The following is a 13,748-nucleotide window of genomic DNA, read 5'->3' as shown; positions in this document are numbered from 1 at the left end:
ATATGTTCTCTTCAACTTAAGTTAAGTTAAGTTCAGTTCCTAATTTCCTTCTCTCATAAACAATTCAGTTCAACTCAGTTCATTTCAGTTTAGTTCTGTAAATCGAAACAGGTCCTAACTCTTGAAATACTCAATTTTTGCTTCAACCACCCAATATGTAACATAAAACTTAAATTGGAGAGATCAAATGAGATAGTGTAGGGCTAAAATCAAATAGTGGAGGGTTATAATAAATAACATTTAGAATACAAAAAATAATTTTCAATTACTAATAAATTTAGGGTTATGCGAAAGAAAAATTTCATATTACATCTTTATAATTAAAAAGACTAAATTTTTTATAATTGTGTTATTTATGTAACAACATCTCTCTAATTTTTGTTTTATTATCCTTTTTCTCATCACATAAGAAGATTACTAACTGTTTTCAATAAACTATTTAATCTTATGTGTTTAGAGTAGCAATATGATCTTATTCCTTAATATTAGATAATCGATTATTAGAAGGCAAAAAAAATCATTGTAATATACTATTTAAATATATTTTGTTATTGTAATCTAGTTAATGAATACTATTAAAGTAAATGCTATTACTAAATAAATTAGAAATTTACAATATCGGTACCATCCGTTTTTTTTAAGATACCTAATTTTATTTCCTATTTTATTTTCCTATGTTTTACTTTAATTTGTTTTCAAGAGTTTTGTGCTAAAACTGGATAATAGTTTCTTATAAATATGTCATTAGTCATCGTGATAATTCAAGGAGTTTAATGTGTTATCCTTGTAATCAATCTAATGTCCAGCAATTGTTACTAGTAAATAATCTAACTTGCAGAAATTTTAAAGTTTGATGTTTAAATTATGGGAAAACTGTTCATAAAAAAAAATAAGGTAAATTGACGAACATTGGAAATAACGATTTTAAATTCACATAATATAGCACGGTATTTCAATCTGGGTGAATTTTATACTTATAACATAATTTGTCTACAAAAACAATTAAAACAATAAAGCTAATCTACAAAAAAAAAAAAAAAAAAAAAAAAAAAAAAAAAAAAAAAAAAAAAAAAACAAAAAACAAAAAACAAAAAACAAAAAAACAAAAAAAAAACTTTTTCCCAGATTTGTAACAATATGATGTTCATACCAATCAAACTATGAAATACCAAATCTATAACATAAAAATAAGTAACACATAATTAATAATTTATTGTATAACATAATTTCAATGAATTTTTGAAAAAAACAAATATTGTCAAGCAAAGGATGAATTTTTTTTCATAAAATCATCAAGAACATGAAGAACATAACAAGAGAGAGAAGAAAGACAAAATCAAAATGGTTAAAATCGAAATTCAAAACGCAAATTTTTAGCCAAAGCTAATATGCGATGAATTAGTCATGAAATATAATATACATTGTATAAAAAAAAAATACAAAAAAAAAAGTTTGTATTTGAAGTTAAGAACATGAAGAACAATAAGAAGAAGAAGAGAGAGATCAAAGAAAAACAAGACCAAAAACTAATCAGGCAAAAAAAAATGAGAGGAGAGAGAAAAGGATGGTTGGGAATAGGGATGGCAATGGATCGGAGGTGGGTCGGGTGATGCGTCATCCGCCTCCATCCGCCAAAAATCCATCCATCACCCGACCCATCCATCACCTAATTTTCCTTCATCCACATCCGATCCATCCGTCATCCATGGATGAATCGAGTAGATCGGGTGATAATTCGGGTGAAATATATATATATATACAACTTTGCACTTTAGGGCTTGTTTGGCATCATTTTTGGTTTTCAGTTTCCTGTTTTTTTGAAAACTAAAAACCAAAAACAGGAAACAAGAAAAAGGTGTTTTCACTTTTTTGTTGTCAGTTTTCAAAATTATCATGATTTTAATAGGTCTAAATTTTTTTTGATCCATTATGTAACATATGTAATATACTTTTAAAAAACAAAAAACCAAAAAACAGAAAACCACAGCGATGCCAAACGGACCCTTAATAATTAAAATTGAGATTTGAAAAAAAAAATGATCAATTAATTAAAACTTTTATACATCCTTCTAATACTCGTTCCTTTTTACTAAATTAAAAACAAGTGTCAATTCCTAACACTACAATAGACAATAATTTATTAAAAAAAATATTTATTTTTATTTTTTTTATATATAAATTTAACGGGTGGATGGATGGGTCGGGTGATGGATCGGGTGATGGGTTGGATGTATCATCATCCGTATCCGACCCGATCCGTCACCCAACCCATCCATCATCCATCCGTCATCCACTTAAGTTCGGGTTTTCGTCCATATATTTGGATCGGGTGGATGGTTATCCATTGTGTTTGGATGATATTGCCACCCCTAGTTGGGAATGTGGGGGTCATTCATTATGCATTGAAAACATAAAACTGATTTGCAATAATTTGATTTTTTTGGTTTAAAATTTAAATGAAATAATAAAATATATTATTTTTGGGACCCAAACCTTTTACCAATCAAATATTGCCACGTCATTGGTTTATACATGGCCCACATAAACTTAGTTTATGTGTAGCCTTTGCCCAATTAATATGCAACTTTCCAAAAAGGCAAATGCTGCAATTTAAAAAATCGTAGAAAGAATTTTTTGTAACTAAAAAATTATACAAGATTGATCAAAATTATGCATTGGCATACGTATCACTGTATCAATAAATATTACACTTATTTAAAAACAGAAACTTATATAATCGTCTCAATATATACACCACATCACTAATCCATTTCTTCAAAGAAGTTCTCATTTCATTGAACAACTATTGCTATTTGTACTTGCACCTTATCATGTACTCCCTTCGTTTTTAAATACTTGCTCCATTTCTTCATGCATGGAGTTTTAGGAGAAATTGGAGAAAGTAATAAAATATGAAGGTGGTGGGTAGTTGAGAAAAAATTGTAAAAAACAAAAGTAGTGGAAGAACAAGAGGAGAGAGAGTATTATATTAAGTCCACTGAGTGTGAGAAATGAATTAAATATTAGGGGTGAGCAAAAATTCCGGGTACCCGGAATTGGAACCGGAATTGGTCAGGAACCGGCGGGTCCGGAACCGAGAATGGACCGGTGGTTCCAATTCCGGGTAATAAATTAAGGACCCGGTTATAACCAATTCCAATTCCAATTCTCAACTTTTTGGAACCAGAACCGGTTGGGTACCCGGTTACCCAATATATCCTAAACTAACTAAATTTTAGATAATAAAAATATGTTAAATGTATCTAATTTGTAAAATAAAAAAGTATTATTAATAGCTTAATGCATATATAAATATAAGTATTAAACACTAATAATGATACTAACTAAAATAAGAATTATAATTTGTATTATATTTTAAAAATTACATACATAAGTGGGTACCCGGAACCAAAACCGGTACCCGGTGGTTCCAATTCCTAAATTTAGGACCCAGTTAAACCAATTCCAATTCCGGTTCCAAATTTTAGGACCCGGTTCCAACCAATTCCAAGTCCGGGTCCTAAAATTTTGACCGGGTACCCGGTTTGCTCACCCCTATTAAATATTGTAAAAGTTTTCCAAATAAGAAAATGGAGTGAGTATTTAAAAACGGCCGGAAAAGGAAAATAGAGCAAGCATTTAAAAACGGAGGGAGTAATAATTTTTTTTCACTTTGGCCCCGTTCGGTTTGATATAAAACTAATAATTTGCTATTGAACTTTTCCATGAATATATAAATTTTCCATTGAAAATGTATTACATCTAACTAAATGGGACCTTCATGATAATCTTTATTAACTTGCACCTGGTTCAAATTATATTCGTAAAAATTCATAAGAGTTGATTCATGTTGACACCACCACCTGTGACTTGAGTAACATTTGCCAGAGAAAAAACAGAGGTTATAGTTAGTTACTGAGACTTCAAATTAAGTCTAGCACCAAAAATTGCTTGGGATCATTCCAAGAGCCTATTACCATCAGAAGCTTGCTTGAGACACAGAAATCTTAGCCAGGTCCACATTGCAAGACCAGATTGCCTTAACAATCAATCATACACCTCGAAAACGACTTACAACACCATTTATTAACTGCAAAGAAAAGAAAAGGAAAAGTGGGGAGGGGGGGGGGGGGGGGGGGAATCGTGGGGCACATTAATAATTTCAAATACCATAAAACCCAACAAACCTATCACTCGTTGAATCTGCTCTTCAGTTTTCCTAATACATACGTGTGTGAAGATTAAGAGGGGGAGGACAAAGAGCTGCTTTTTTTTTTTGGGTATTTTTGCATTTTTGTTGATGGAAACAGGACAGCCGGTGCAGAGATGGGGAGTGGAGAGATAACAGGATACAATCATGATTACTAAACCTAGTGCCATGCAACTCCCTGAGCACTAGTCCTAGCTCGAGCCTCAGCAAGCGAAACTGCCATGGCCAACATCATCTGTTCCTCGAAACTCTCTGGAACTATGGGGGCTGGGATCGAAGACTGGAAGCCACTATCTGTAACATATGGTGGTGGTGGGGGTGGGGGTGGGGGTGGGGGTGGGGGTGGAGGGAGTAGGTACTCAACATGATCTTCTTCCCCATCTGAACAGCCACTGCTCATTCCAACTACATATGGAGGCAGAGGTTGTGGTTGTAGTGGCGGAGAAGTGACTTGAATGTCCTCATTCGACTCATCAGAGCTAGCATAAGTGGTCCCTGCCTCAGCAACCTCTGAGCCACGGTCAAACTCCCACTCTTCTGCTACCATCCTTCGATCATGCAAATTCTTGGACGAGGCTCTCCCGAAAGAGTACTTTCTTTGGATACTTTTTCCCCTCTTGGAGTTCCACCTATGATGCATTAGTGGCGGAGGTGGTGGTGGTGGCAGTATAACAGCCTCACCTTCAGAGTCATCTGAGTTAACATAGCTAGTCCCCACTTCTGTAACCTCTAATGCAGGACCAACCTCACACCCTTCAGCTATCATCCTTGAATTACAAATTTCCTTATTAGAAGAGCTTTCAGCATGTCTTCTCTGAGTCTTCTTCATCCTCTTCGAACTCCTGCTACTGCTCGGAATCATGTCTAACCGTGATACAGGTTCGCTATAATTGGTGGAAGATTCTCCAGTAGATTGCTGGCGCTCGGCAAGGGCTGCAATTGCACAAGCAAGACCACCAGAAGGGGATGACGATGATCCAGCCACTGGTGCTGTCACTGGTGACATGTGGCGATCTTCAACTGTATATTGCTCAGGCACAGCATCATTAGAAGGTGAATATTCTGCTCTTCCATTCTCCTAGATTAACATGAGGAAAAGGCAAACAGTACAGAAGACAAAGATCAGCAGGTGTGAAAATAAACAAACAAAGTTCTTCAAATCAATCGAGTACTATTTTAGGGATCAGGGTTAATTACTACAAAGATTATAAGCTTTCACATTGAAAAAGAATCAGTCTCACTGAAAAAAGACCTGTATCTCTTAGCACCCTTTTCTATCTTTTTCAAAAACAATCCAACAAGAGTAGCCCATTATTGTTAAAGGATAAGACAGCACAAATCTAAGCCCTTTTCTCAAGGCCTCATGTGAGCAGCCAGGTAATGATCACTAAAGTGCTGTTAAGGACTGATCAAGGCATTTCAGTTGAGACAAAAGGCAATGTTTCAATTTTCACTTGTGTTTGTGTCTGTGTGTGCATCATATGCTCTAAAGTCTATAAATTACTCCTGCGATTCATTTTTATTCTTCACGTTTTGACTTTTATGGTCAACTTTTAAAATCTTTGACTATAAAAAATTAAAATCTATATTATTTTAAAACTCACAGGAACGTGCTAACGCCATGTGTCACTCTTATTTATTATTTGGTGCCATATGTGCGTCATGTGTCATCCTATGTGTATCATTCTTTTGTCACTGCATTATTGTAGTAATGTGTAAAAAATAAAAAATAAAAAAATAAAAAAAAAACACACTTTAATTCTCTATTATAATGTTTAATTTTCATGAAAAACTCTTCATATGTATAACCTCCAAATTTAAATTTGAAATGCCTATTTTAAATATGTATTGATGAAAGATCATATAGATTATTACTCCGTATATATTTCACTCACTTATTAATAATCCGTATTGTTTAACATTAATCCTTTTTATTAATTTTGATCAAACTTAATTATAAATTTACGATGTACCGGGGCATCGCCTGGGCCAATAACTAGTTACAAACATTAAAATCTTATCATGTGATCTTTTTTAGATTCAGCTTGAAATAAATTGTCACAATATAAATTGTTAGGTTTTTGATTCATAGTTAAATGAATTTATTTGCGGTCAAAGGTGTGAATTGGAGACCATAAAATTCAAAGTGTAAAAAATTAAAGGAGCAAAGGGAATGCAAAATTTATTATTAAAAAAAAAAAAAAAAAAAAAAAAAACCACTCAAAACAGACGATAGAGGAATAAGATATTTCATCACCAAGGAGATGTCAACCAGACGGATGAGAGCCATGCACACAGACACACAGATGCTAATCATGCATAATTTTGTTGAATAATAAGTCCAGGAACTTCCAAGTATTTATATACTGATATATTCATCTAAATTTCAATAATACTCTTGAGTCTTCTCCCAAGACAAGTAAATATAGTCATTTCTACAAATTCACAGAGGATAGAGATAACTAAGTGAATCAACAACCCTTTATGAGGCAAAAAGTACTGATTCAGCAACTGAAATAACCTTTTTCAATCATATATTCATATGAATAATAAAAATAGTCACATATCAAAATGAGAGCAAAATCCTATGTATAAAAGTTCCAACTGAAAGTTTACAAGGGAGAACCCATCGACAAAGAGCTACTGACTTTATTAAGATAATGCCACTGTTTTACAGTTTACCTTAGAGAAAATTAGTCAATCTGATTCTTTTCAAGAAAATTCACACAAGGAATCAGATTTTTCATCTTGAAATCTTTGTGTGCTTTCAAAATGAATCTTAAAAGGTGGATTTATTCCGGTAAAATTTGATAGGTGGGCTTAATGTATATAAGAAGACAAATATATTAGATTATTGCAGCCATTTCTTAATCACTTAATGTATATAAGAAGATGAAGATATTAGATTAATTGCATCCATTTCTTAATACTTGAAGGTTCAATATTACCTGTATAGAAAGCCAGATAGCTTCCATAACCATAATATCTTCAAGATCCAGGTCAAATTCATCATCCCTGCATCAAGAACAGCAGATTAGTAAGATTTATAAGGTAGAAGAGTTGAATGTTGATACTGAATCAATTTTTAAGCAGAAGCAAACTGGAGAAACATCCCAATACTAAACAATATTACTATAAAGAAAGTAAGATTCAAGTACACAAACTAAACCCCTATTTGCAAATAAGCAAAGTAATAAAAGTTCCAAACTTGAGACAGGTACCCTAAATTATGGCACTACGGACAATTGTTGACCGCACCACCAAGAAGAAAAGGACCTGAATGAGAGTTAACTCGTGGTTTTCAACAGATTACAAGCGGAATTAACTATTATTTAAAGAATGATGTTCTGATATAAAGTGCTATAAAGGCCCCCCACAACAAACCAGAAAGCAGTACAGAAGATAAACAATGATGTTAATGGATACATGGCAAAGGAAATCCTATTAAATGGGTGTGGCTGGAGCCCAAATTGTAAATCACAATTGTCAGATAATCATGTCAGAGTAGCACCATATCCAAAGATATATATATATATATATATATATATATATATATATATATATATATATATATATATATATATATATATATTTTGGTGGGGGGGGGGGGGAAAGTTAGTGAGCCTAAGGGAACACAAGAATTATTTTTTTTATAAAAAAAAAAAAAAACACTTTGACTTTTTGCCCTATTCATAGATCAGCTTTGACCATTTTATTTTTTTACTGACATATAACAAAATTTCCACGTATTAACGGCCTATCAAATTCCATGCAGGTAATGAGGTTTCGGTATATGTATGATTCCACACATACATACATATGCCTAATTACCTACCACCTGAATAACCAAGACGATAATCTGAAATCATAACTTCAGATCCTGGCAAGCTCAGGAGTACAACAAAAACTGTAAAGGAGAGAAAATAAGTCCAACCAACACACCAAGGATTGAAAAGCATTGAGCAAAACAAATGGACGACCGCTGCTGGAGTAGGCGAACAGATCCAGAGCTCTGGCCATCAATATGGACTGGCCTCTCCACCCTCTACCTAAAAACAAAAGCCCAAAAGTCTTCTTACATCTATGGTGAACCTTCATCATAAATTGTCAAATCCATGCATTTTCTTTCAAATCCTAGATCTTACAAAATTTCAATTTTAACAATTATACGAAAATCTTGAAAACCAATTTTCACCCAGATCTCCCTCTCCTTATCACTGATCTCTGGTTTGTATGCACAGTAGTAGTATCTGAGTGCAAATTATTGTACCCAACCCTTATGACATAACTGAATTCGTGCTGGTCATTTACATTGGTACACTGACAAATACACCATATTTGGGTAACATATCTACAGAGGCATGTGGAGGCCTTAGTTTTATCCAATAATGATAATGAGGATCAAATCAAACAACAAATCAGCTTTAACCCCCCCCCACAAAAAAAAAAAAAAAAAAAAAAACAAAACTGAATTCGTACTAGGTCATATTTACGTAGGTACACTGACAAATACACTGTGTTTAGTCTTACCCAAATAATCACAATGAAGATCAAACAACATAAGAAATTTAAACACCCCCCTCCCCTAAACAAAAAAATTCCCACAAAAAAAGAGCTTTGAGCAACTACACTTTCTCTCTCCTCTCCTTAAATATGATCTGAAGGCTATTGGTCGCAGCAAGTTAAACAGTCATAAGGCTCTTCAGATCCATGCCTACTATTGAGGTCTGTATGCCAATTCAGTAGTCAGTACCAAAGTCTACTGTAGATGTCCATGTATCAAGACAAATTCCATACATTGTCATATTATCCTATAATCAAGTCATGGAAAGTTCATGAATTTTCGTAGGCAAGCTGTCATAATAACTTAAAAAGAAAAAAAAAAGGAAATGAATCACCAGTCTTAAATAAGAACTGAAAATAGAATTAGAAATTCATGATTCGACAATGTTTACGTTTGACAAGTGATTAAGCAGATATTAAAAACTTTTCATGGAACCCATCGTAAGGTCAACATCACACATTTAACAAGAGAAAGATCGATCACTATGAAAGCTTAAAGATACCATGTCAGAAAACTTGAACAAACTTAAAACTGAACTACACATCCTGATCGACTATCAAAGTCCAATGCAAGCATATTCTACTTTTCTCTACTTCAAGTTTTTCTTGATAGGTAACTGACAAGTACTAGCTATGAATGAGTCCAAAACTAACAGCGTTCACTTGCACACCTTTGTACAATCATACATATGAGATCTTTCAATTTTTGGAGGTATTATGCTAATAAACTATATTTCATTTTACCTAAGTATTACTACAAAAAACAGTAATTTTATATCCAGATACATGATACACCTTTTATTTCAGCAAGGAATAGAGACCTACAATCCAAGTCAAATATTATTACCAATTATTTATTCCACTCTTAAATGGCACGCATTGAGAAAATTATAAGTGTATGTCAACAGAGATAAGTCAGAAGGAAAAGTTTGCAATTAGAAATACAAGGACAGGTTCTCATGATAAGAAAGTAAATACCAAAGGAACTCTGAAATGGAAATCAATCCTGTCATACATTTCATTTATTCTCAAATTAGTGAAGTAAATAATTGGAGAAAATTTGAAACCAAAATTTGGACAGTTTCTCATGAAGAAGCTCAGTTCACTTTATGAATTACACTTGTCCCAACTTATTTTGCTCCCACTTGTTGCAAGTATGAGTACTTAAGGATGATGACTTCTTCATCACCATTATCATCAATATCTTGGCAAATGGGATAATATTGGTCAAGGTAACTTGCCAAACAGAGGTTTTATTCCTTCCCTCAGCATAAATTGCAAATGCTTATGCAGGATCAATCCACTCTTCACACGCAAAGGCATAACATCTCATGCAATTTATGCTTCCATGGAATTTTGGTATACTATCCCTGAACAACCCTCCTTAATATCGCCTAGTCCTCAAATCGCTCAAAAAATAGTAGCAGCTGAATTCTTATCTTTTCCCATGGCACCGTATCAGTTTCTCTGGAAACAGTAGCAATGATAAAGCTACAAAAATAACAGGTGACTGCCATTCCAATACCGTCATCAAATCGTAACAAGAAAATCATATAGGAGCATCCTATATGGATTATAAGCATATTAGAAAATACATATGTATAATTTTGTATATATTTAACATCCTTTTGACAGGATTGGCACCATTAAAAAAAAACTTATTCAAAACAAAATAACAAAAGACAGGAAGCATCTCGATGGGATTGGATTATCCACTCTTCCTCCATTTTAACATATATGTTTGATTGAGTTAGGAGCATTTTCGCAATAATTTCCCCCTTCCATTCTGACATTATTTGTGCTCAACTACCTTGTTTTAACTTGTATTGCAGCTATACATATTTCTAATCAAACTAATTAGTCATAAGGCATGTGACAGAAAGAAAATAATTGCTAACAGATGAGAGATTCAATGGTCAGCCACTTTCTAATACATTAAATCTTACCGCATATTCCCACCAATAACAACCGCATTCCACTCAGCTGAATTTATACTACTTTACCAACAGGCATTTAGATTAAACCAGGAAATCTTCACCTAGGAAGCTACTAAAAAGCTTTGTCTTTGTCCACTTTGGATAAGAAAGGCTTAGAGATGTTAGATAGACTTTCCTAAGTATTCCTTATTACATTCCAAACTGCATCACATAAAAATTATAATAAAGTATTGACAATAGAGAAGAAAGCCAAAAAAAGAAGGCAGCAAGATCTTTTCTTGTATTCAATTTAAAATCTACATATGAACAGCCTTTACTGGAGATATAATTAAAAAAACACATAATACCATTTCGGACTTCAGAACATCAGGAAAAATTATCACAGGTAAGCATATAACTAGCTAAAACATAGTGCCCCAAATTTAAGATGCCAATCAATGACGCACCTGCCATGTCTGGTATACTGGGGTTGTCTGAGAATTTGTGTACCACTTGAATCTTGAGAAGGGGCTGTTTCTTCACACTCTATACCACCAGATGTGCTACAACCAATATTATCTGTCTGAGGCTCTCTATCTGAAGGGCTCGTTTCTTCTTTTCCATGTTGTCTTTCCTCTTCCTCTTCAATCTGCTGCTGCCGCATCCGAATCTTGGCTTCAATAACCTTCTGTTCTTCCTGTTAAAGTGTCCAACAGAAACATAAGTGCCTGTCTACAAAACCAACTAGCAATTGGCAACTACTATAAGCACCAATCCCAGTAACATGAGAAAAGAGTACGACAAGCATGTCACAAAAGCATGTCTTACGATTTGCTCCATTCCCCTCTCCTCCTTTGACTTTCCTCCCCTGTACTCCACAGCATAATTTGAAGTTTTACAGAACGGACATCTATATACAAGTTAAGGGAAGTCAAGTGTCTCAGCCTGATGAAACCAATTAGAAAATCCAATCCTGTGTATTGAATTTAACATTACAAACATAATAGAATAGGGGAAATCATAAAGAAGGATACTGAGTAGGTCTAGTTGAATTTGGATTCTTCATCTGTAGAAAACACTCTGCCAACAAATGAGACAGATAAGCCAAATACATTTGATATCCTAACCACCAACTTCCATTTATTGATACGAAAATAGACATACAAAGACTATTAACAGGTACCTGTACATATGCTTTTCATACAACATCTGGACCGGTTGAGAGTAGGATAATACTGCAAGGACAAAACAGTTAAACTTAGAAACGTCCTATAATCAATCTACAATCCTTAAGAAATGGGGAAAAGCAAGGGTAAAATTTCCACAAATAAAAGTGAACAAATTTCCTTTATTTCAAAAACAAATTTATACATGAGAACATAGAGATAAAGGGCTATAGACAGTCTACATCAACACTATTCTTTTTATAATAGCCAAACAGAATTGCATTCTAGACAACAAGCAATTCATCCTGTTCTAATAACACTACCAAAATTGATGCTGAATTCGTGACCTCCAAAAATAGAATATTCTAAGCCTCACAACCTTGACACTCAGACATGTTTAGGACACTTAGACACTTCATGTTGGTTCAAAATCATGGGCAATAATCACAAAATAGCCAAGTCGGACCCTTGAAACATGGGTACACAAGTCCAAGTAAACCAAGCTCACAACTAATCAAGCATATGAAACCAAGGGGGGAAACCAACAAATATCTAAAAGATATACAAAAGTATAATTAGATTAAGCAAATCATCCTCCCCCCTCCCTACCGGAATTCTGGCCTAGCAACAACCATATGAAACCCCAAAAATACACACAGACAACATATTCAATCAAATGACCAAAGTAGAAACGATACAAACCAAAAAACAGATGGGGCATTCTTCAAACATGCCGCAATCGCACTCGTCGCCTCCGGGATAGCACGGGGCAAGCTTCGATTCGAGTATAAGCTTCCTAAGCTTCTTATAATCAACATCTTTGATCTGATACAACCCTTGAGGCCTTGTATACTTCTCATCCACCACCTGTCGCCTCTTCCCCAGCTTATTCCCCATCAACCCAAAACTAGATTGGAAACAAAATCACAGTTTATTCCCTTTAATTTCTCACCAACAAACAACGAAATCACTTCAATTAAACTAATCCAAAAACCCTAAATATTATGCTATAAAATCCAACATTTTTATATTGTTTTTCAACTCGAAAAACTGAATTCACTATCAAACTCAACTCGGATGGCATCCCTGCAAACAAAAAAATCAAGAATCAAAACAAATTACAAGAAAACGTATATAAAAAATAAAAAAACACGCCACATCAAACTTGGGGATAGCTTAAAAAATAATAAAAAATAAATTAAAAATAAATACCCAGAATTGAAAAACAAAAGTAGAAGAATAATTTCCATTTTTTAGAAGTATAACTCGAAAATTAACCCCAAAAAAAAAAAAAAAAAAAAAAAAAAACCATCAAAAAAAGTAAGAAAAATGGTAATAAGATAAAAACAAAAATGAAAAAAGAGAATAAAAAAGCGGGAAGAAGAGGCAAACCTGGAGGAGAGAGAAAAAGAGGGAAATTGGGGGAAGTGAAGCCGTGGAAGAAGATCAGATATTCGAAGTTTCGGAAATCTGAGAAAAATTGAGAAGAGAGAAAAATTGAAGAGAGAGAAAGTGAAGAAATTCTTTTTGTGTTAAGAGGTGAGTTTGTTTGGTATCGGGGTTTGTTTTGTGCTCTGTTTTTCTGCTATAATACGACGACGGCAAAGAGGAGGAGAGAGAAAATGGTAAAAAGAAGAAGAGAAGAGAGGAGAAGCAAGGAAGCCTCGACACGAACGATTGAGTAGCAGACTAAGGAAGGAATCGTCTTAGGACAAAATGGATGTTTGTTTATTGTTATTTTTACTGTATTTTTTTATTTTTTTGTTTACCATATATCTTGACTTTGTGCAGATGCATTAAATAAGGGTAATAATACGTAGGAAGTAGGAAGGATTATCAAGCGAGTAAAGGGCCGTTTGGTTCACACGGGTTAATCGAAATGGAATGAACAAA

At 33.8% G+C, this 13,748-nt stretch overlaps 1 protein-coding gene across 1 annotated transcript; it reads right to left on the bottom strand.

Annotated features, from left to right (window-relative positions):
* Positions 1-4,283: 4,283 nt before the first annotated feature.
* On the bottom strand, positions 4,284-13,560 carry LOC145574748 (E3 ubiquitin-protein ligase DA2L-like). Its single transcript, XM_081632601.1, has 8 exons — positions 13,248-13,560; positions 12,558-12,941; positions 11,873-11,924; positions 11,724-11,769; positions 11,518-11,599; positions 11,157-11,386; positions 7,159-7,225; positions 4,284-5,288 (listed from the first exon to the last, which is right to left on the bottom strand). The coding sequence occupies exons 2-8, from the start codon at positions 12,750-12,752 to the stop codon at positions 4,371-4,373; spliced, it is 1,590 nt and encodes a 529-aa protein (XP_081488727.1). The 5' UTR covers positions 12,753-12,941; positions 13,248-13,560; the 3' UTR covers positions 4,284-4,370.
* Positions 13,561-13,748: the final 188 nt, after the last annotated feature.

This window comes from Chenopodium album, chromosome 13, assembly GCF_948465745.1.
Source record: "Chenopodium album chromosome 13, dcCheAlbu1.1, whole genome shotgun sequence".
In the NCBI taxonomy this organism is placed as follows: domain Eukaryota; kingdom Viridiplantae; phylum Streptophyta; class Magnoliopsida; order Caryophyllales; family Amaranthaceae; genus Chenopodium; species Chenopodium album.
Note: the sequence above shows the minus strand (reverse complement) of the source record. Positions and strands in the feature narration are given on the sequence as shown.

Bases quoted from the DNA above. Each gene is read 5' to 3' on its own strand.
- LOC145574748 (XM_081632601.1), bottom strand. From the start codon at position 12,752: ATGGGGAATAAGCTGGGGAAGAGGCGACAGGTGGTGGATGAGAAGTAT. The intron at 11,925-12,557 runs GTTTGTATCGTT...TTGTCCTTGCAG, and splicing joins AATGCCCCATCTGTTTTTTG to TATTATCCTACTCTCAACCG. The intron at 11,770-11,872 runs GTACCTGTTAAT...ATTTGTTGGCAG, and splicing joins TATGAAAAGCATATGTACAG to AGTGTTTTCTACAGATGAAG.